Source organism: Echinops telfairi, unplaced genomic scaffold (genome assembly GCF_000313985.2).
Source record: "Echinops telfairi isolate 266 unplaced genomic scaffold, ASM31398v2 ScPeMD7_9;HRSCAF=40, whole genome shotgun sequence".
NCBI classification, from domain to species: domain Eukaryota; kingdom Metazoa; phylum Chordata; class Mammalia; order Afrosoricida; family Tenrecidae; genus Echinops; species Echinops telfairi.
The window spans coordinates 43544422-43551108 of NW_022103906.1; the positions used below are offsets into that span (position 1 = coordinate 43544422).

At 39.3% G+C, this 6687-nt stretch overlaps 1 protein-coding gene and 1 pseudogene across 1 annotated transcript in view; both read left to right on the forward strand.

Annotated features, from left to right (window-relative positions):
- The window catches only part of LOC115868280, a 6547-nt pseudogene extending 5531 nt beyond the window's left edge, over nt 1-1016 (forward strand).
- Nucleotides 1-6687, forward strand: part of GTF2E2 (general transcription factor IIE subunit 2) — an 86119-nt gene that overhangs the window by 26763 nt on the left and 52669 nt on the right. Inside the window, exon 2 of the mRNA XM_004696194.2 lies at nt 5295-5386. Coding sequence (XP_004696251.1) covers nt 5295-5386 — 92 coding nt within the window. The remainder of the gene's footprint in view (nt 1-5294; nt 5387-6687) is intronic.

A 6687-nucleotide genomic window follows, 5' to 3' on the forward strand; every position in this document is an offset into this window, starting at 1 on the left:
TTTGAGAAATGATGTACAAATACGCTTTACACAATTGATGTGTGTATGGATTGGGATAACAGTTGTATGAGCCCCTAATAAAATGTTTAAAAAATAAAAATAAAAAAAAAGAAAGCCTCTTTCATAAAACAAAATGGGTGCCATTTTGATCCTTTTAAAGTGTACAATTGATATTAATAACATTTAGCTGTTTCCCCTCTTGCAAGATGGTGGGTGAAAAGGAAGTCGGAAGTCAAAAAATTGGATGCCAGTGGCCAAGTTAAGAAGGCTATGATCAAGGGCAAAAAGCCCAAGAAAGGAAAGCACCACTGCAGCCCAAACCTGTCCTAGTCAGAGGAAATTGGCTGGTATTCCAGTTCCTCCACGTAATCCAGAAAGGTCATGTACAAGAGGAAGTATTCAGCAGCCAAATCCAACGTTGAGAAGAAGAAAGAGAAAGTACTGGCTCCTGGCACAAAGCCAGTTGGTGGAGGCCAGAATGGCGAGTGGTGAATCTGTGCAAATGCCTTGGTATTAGCCTACTGAAGACGTGCCTTGGAAGCTGTTGAGCCATGGCAAAAAGCCCTTCAGTCATCATGTCAGGTGACTGCATGCCAGCATCACCCCGGGACTGTTAGGATCATCCTCACAGGACTCCACCAAGTCAGGAGTGGTTTTCCTGAAGCAGCTGGACAGTGACTTGCTGCATGTGACTGGACCTCTGTCCTTTAATCGAGTTCCAGAAATTTGTCATCGCCACCTCCACCAAAATTAATATGAATGGTGTGAAAATCCTCAAGCACCTCATGGACACCTACTTCAAGAAGAAGAAGCTGCAGAAGCCCAGACACCACGAAGGCAAGATCTTTGACACAGAGAAAGAGAAATATGAGATCACAGATCAGCACAAGGTTGATCAGAAAGCCTTGGAACTCCAAATTTTGGCAAAAATCAAAGCTATTCACCTGCTCCGGGGCTACTTGCGAGCTTCCTTCGCACTCACAATTGGAATTTCTCCTTTCAAATTGGTGTTCTAGATTTCTTGGAAAGAACCGAATTTATTTATTTTTTATTTTTAATCATTTTATTAGGGGCTTATACAACTCTTTTAAAAATATATTTTATTGAGGGCTCTTACAGTTCTTGTAACAATCCTTACATCAGTTATATCAAGTACTTTTATACATATGTTGCCATCATTATTTTCTAGACATTCATTTTAATATTGAGCCCTATAATTCTTTTTTTAATCATTTTATTAGGGGTCATACAACTCTTATCACAATCCATACGTACATCAATTGTGTAAAGCACATTTGTACATTCATTGCCCTCATCATTCTTAAAACATTTGCTCTCCACTTTAGCCCCTGGCATCAGCTCTTCATTTTCCCCCCTCCCTTTCCCCTTCCGTCCCTCATGAACCCTTGATAATTTAGAAATTATTATTTTGTCATATCTTGCACTGTCCGATGTCTCCCTTCACCCACTTTTCTGTTGTCTGTCCCCCAGGGAGGAGGTTTTATGTAGATCCTTGTACTTGGTTCCCCGTTTCCAACCCACTCTCCCTCCACCCTCCCAGTATCACCACTGGCACCACTGGTCCTGAAGGGATCATCCGCCCTGGATTCCCTGTGTTTCCAGTTCCTATCTGTACCAGTGTACATCTTCTGGTCTAGCCAGATTTGTAAGGTAGAATTGGAATCTTGATAGTGTGGGGTGGTGGGGGAGGAAGCATTTAGGAACTAGAGGAAAGTTGAATGTTTCATCGTTGCTACATTGCACCCTGACTGGCTCGTCTCTTCCCTGCAACCCTTCCTTAAGGGGATGTCCAATTGCCTATAGATGGCCATTGGGTCTCCACTCCGCACTCCCCCTCATTCACAATGAAATGATTGTTTTGTTCTGATGATGCCTGATATCTGTTCCCTTCGACTCCTTGTAATCACACAGGCTGGTGTGCTTCTTCCATGTGGGCTTTGTTGCTTCTCAGCTAGGTGGCTGCTTGTTTGCCTTCAGTCTTTTAAGACCCCAGACGCTATATCTTTTGATAGCCAGGCACCTTCAGCTTTCTTCGCCACATTTGCTTATGCACCCATTTGTCTTCAGCGATCTTATCAGGGAGGTGAGCACACAGTGTGATATGTTTTTTTGTTCTTTGATGCCTGATAACTGATCCTTTCAGCACCTCATGGTTATGCAGGTTGGTGTGCGTCTTCCATGTGGGCTTTGTTGCTTCTGAGCTAGATGGCTGCTTGTTTACCTTCAAACATTTAAGACCCCAGACACTATATCTTTTGAGAGCCAGGCACCATCAGCTTTTTCACCACATTTGTTTATGCATGTGCTTTGTCTTCAGCGATCACATCGGGAAGGTGAGCATCATAGAATGCCAGTTTAATAGAACAAAGTATTCTTGCATTGAGGGAGTACTTGAATGGAGGCCCAGTGTCCTTCTGCTACCTTAGTACTAAACCTGTAAATATATGCACATAGATCTATTTCCCCATTCTCATATATAAGTATATTTACATATGTACATGCCTTTATTTAGACCTCTATAAATGCCCTTTGCCTCTTAGCTCATTCCTCTTACTTCCTTTGACTTTCCTCTTGTCCTGTTATCATGCTCAGTCATCATGCTCAGTCTTCATTTGGGTTTTAGTTATTTCTCTTGTTTATATTACCCTTGATCATGCCCTACCAGGCCTCCTACACTCTCCTCACCACCGATTTGGATCACATGTTATTCCCTTGTCCCTGGGTTTGTTAACATCACTACCCTTTCCGCCCACCTCCCTCTCTCCCATGTCCCGCCGGAACTGTCGGTCCTGTTGTTTTCTCCTCCAGATTGTTTATCCAGCCTATCTTATTTAGACAGACCTGCGGAGATAATAACATGCACAAAAACAAGACAGAGCAAAACCAAGCAACAAAACAAAACAACAACAACAACAAACCAATGACAAAAAGCAAAACAAAACACAACAAGAAAGAAAAGCTTGTAGTTCATCCAAGGATTGTTTGTTGGCCTTTAGGAGTGTTTTCCAGTCCAGTCTATTGGGGCGCCAATCCCTGGCCCCAAAGTCTATTTTTGGTCTTCCCTGGGCACTTTGTTGCTCTGTTCCCCTTACTGTTCTATTCCATGCCCTTAGTGTTTTGCCTCGGGTGTGGTGGGGTCAGATTGGGAAGAATTCCCACACTGTGTCTCCAGTGTTGTCCCCTATAGGGCCATGGGTCAGTGAGGGATATCAATTTCACTTGATTTTTAATGACTGAATAATATTCTTTTATATGAATTACACCATATTTCGTAGATTCTTTTACTTGTTGACGGGCACTTGAATTTTTTCACCTTTGGCTATCATGAGTAATAAATACTGTGGTACTCATTGTGCATGTCTTTCTGCTTCAGTTCTCTGGGTGTATGCAGGAGTAGAATTGATGGGTTCTAACTTTCTGGGAACATTCTAAATGGTTTTCCCTAGCAGCTATACTATTTTACATTTCTACTAGCAGTGCAGTTTCTCTACATCCTCTCCAACACTTGTTATTTTCTAATTTTTTGACAATAGCCATTGTGTTGGTATGAGGTCATATGACATGGTTATGATTTACAATTTCATCAGCCACTAACAAGTAGACCATAGCTATTGGTGCAAGTGGTCTTATGTTCCACCGCTAGCTTTAAGGTTGGCAGTTCGGACCAACTCAGAGGTGCCTTAGAAGACAGGCCTGACAGTTTAATTCCAAGGCAGTACATGTTATAAATTCTATGGAATACAGTTCTGCTCTGACACATGCAATGTTACCTGATAGCAGCTAACAACAATAATGACCTTGAGCATCTTTTTATGTGCTTATTGACCATTTGTATATTATCTTTGGGAAATGGAAGTCCTTTACCCATTTTAAAAATTGGGTTGTTTTTGTTTTTTGTGTGACTGAGTTCTTAATAGGGGTTCTTTACATATAAGGAGGCTTCAGAAGGTTCGTGGAAAAATTGCATTATCTTTCAATTTATATTTTCCATGAACTTTTTGAATCACCTGGCATCCTGGATATTAAGTCCTTACCAGATGCCTGGTTTGCCATATATTTTCTCCCACTCTATAAGTTTTCTCTTCACTTTGTTGATAAACTCTTTTGGTATACATTTTTAAAACTTTAAAAATGAAATCCAGTTTACTATTTTTTGTTATTGTTCTTTTGAGTTTTCATCTAAGTATCATAAAAATTGGTCTTGTGACTTTATCCCTATAGTTTCTTACAAGAGTTTTAAATTTTAGTTTTTATATTTATATCACTGGTTCATTTTGTGGTAATGTTTGTTTATGGTGTGAGGTATTGGTCCAGCCTTATTCTTGTGCATGTGGAGAACTAGTAATACTAGCACCACTTACTGAAGAGACTGTTCTTAGTAGTTTTGTCCAAAACCAATTGGTCTTAGATATAAAGGCTTATTTAAGAACTCTTAGTTCTATTTCATTGATCTATACTGTTTGAAATTGACAAGTATGAGTCCTATTGTCTAAATTTTTCAAGATTTTTTGGGGCTATTTGGGACCGATTATACTTTCACATGAATTTGAGTATTGGCTTTCCCTCGTCTGTAAAAAAGACAGTTGGATATTTGATGGGTTATGATTGCATTGACTCTGTAGATCATTTTAGGTGGTAGTGACATTGTCACAATATTAAATCTTGCAGTCCATGATCACGGGATGCTTTTCCATTTTGTTGTTGTTATTGCTATTGAGTCAGCTGTGACTCCTGGTGACCACATGTACAACAGAATGAAACACTGCCCTGCCCTGCTTCATGATTACTGGTATGCTTAAATCCATTGTTGTGGCCATTACTTCCTTTTGAATGCCTTCTAAACTGGAGGACTGCCTTCTGGCACTATATTGGCTAGTACTCTGTTGTGAGTCATAGGGTGTTCATTTGCTAATATTTGGAAATATATCAGCAGGTTTTTCTCCTTAATCTTTCATATTCTAGAAGCTTTGCTAAACCTGCCCACCATAGTTGACCAGTTGGTGTTTGAAATACTGCTTGCCAAATTTCAGCATCATTGACAGATGGGTAGTAATTCCATTTATTTAGAACTGCTTTAATTTCTTCAAGAATGCTTTATAGTTTTAAGTGCAAGTTTAGTTACTTCCCTAGTTAAATTTAGTGTTAGGTATTTTTTTTTCTCTTAGTTGATATTTTCTTTTTTAAATGATCTATTATTAGTGTATAGATGTAATACTGATTTTTGTGTCTTAATCTTATACACTATATAATTGTGTTTTAAAATTCATTTTCAGATCATAGTAATGGATCATTTAACTTGAAAGCTCTCTCAGGAAGCTCTGGATATAAATTTGGAGTTCTTGCTAAGATTGTGAATTACATGAAGGTAAGTATTTTTCTTAAATAACAACCTTTTTCTCATCAGTACACTTTCCAATTTTCTTAAACTTTCTTCCTAGTTATGCCCCTGCGATCATCCTGTGTCCATTGAGTAAATCTATCAAGATTACCCTGTTAGAATTCTCAAAAATAAATGCCATAATCTGCTGGGTTGACTTGATTCTCTGCCTTGAATTTAACTCACCTGGCATATCTCCTGGAAAGTCACAGTTTTTATTGGACTTTTTTTGTGTTTTAAAGGCACCTCAGATTTTTTTGATGTACCCTTCTATAGCAGTACTTTTTACATACTTCTATATGCCCCTGGTGGCATGATGACTATAATTTGGGCTGCTAACTACAAGATTAACTGCAAAACTACGAGTGCACACTGCAGAAGAAGACGAACCTTTCATGGAGAGTTCCAGTCTCAGAAACCCATATGTCAGGGTTTATCACATTCTACATTTAGTTACTGGCTCTATAGATTTACCTGTCATGATTTCATATGAAGAAATTCATTAAAAAACAAACAGTAACCCGATAACAGCAACAACAACAAAAACATAGAAAACTCTCAATCCCAAAAGAAAGCAGAACATAAGAAAAACTAAAACAAATTTAAAATTGATCAAAATGGAAAGCAAATGATAAGGTTTTAAATTTTAACTATACCTCCATTAGTAGGTGCCCTGGTAGTGGCGCAGTGGTTACGAGTTGGGCTACAGTCCTGCATGGTCAGCAGTTCAAAACCACCAAACAGCTCCATGGTAGAAAGAGTAGGCTTTCTGCTCTCTTAAACAGTTACAGCCTTGGAAACCCACCAGGGGGGTTGCTATGAGTCAGCATTGCCTGGATGGCATTGAGTTTGGTTTTTTGGTGTGTCTCTATTAATTCACTTTCCACTGCTCTCTGTCTGATAGCAAGGCTATTCACATCTGGTCAATAGTGAAAGGGCATTCACAGGAACCTTAATTCACATGAGGACTCTACAAATGGATTTTGGGCTTTCACTATCACCCATAGCCTTCTGCAAACTGGGTGCTCAGAATTTAAGCTTTAATGGCAAATCCCTCTTCTGGTCTTGGATTTTATTATTTACAATCCTTGGATCACAAAGGCTGGTGTGCTGCTTCTACCTCACTTATGGATGGCTGCTTATTTTAAGACAAATCTTTAGGACCTCAGATATGGTTCTTTCTGATAGCTGGGCACTATCTGACTTCTTCACTACACTTTGGTGTACCACTCATATATTCTGTGATCTCTTCATGAAGACAAGTGTCAAGTAGGGCCCCGTCATAAGAA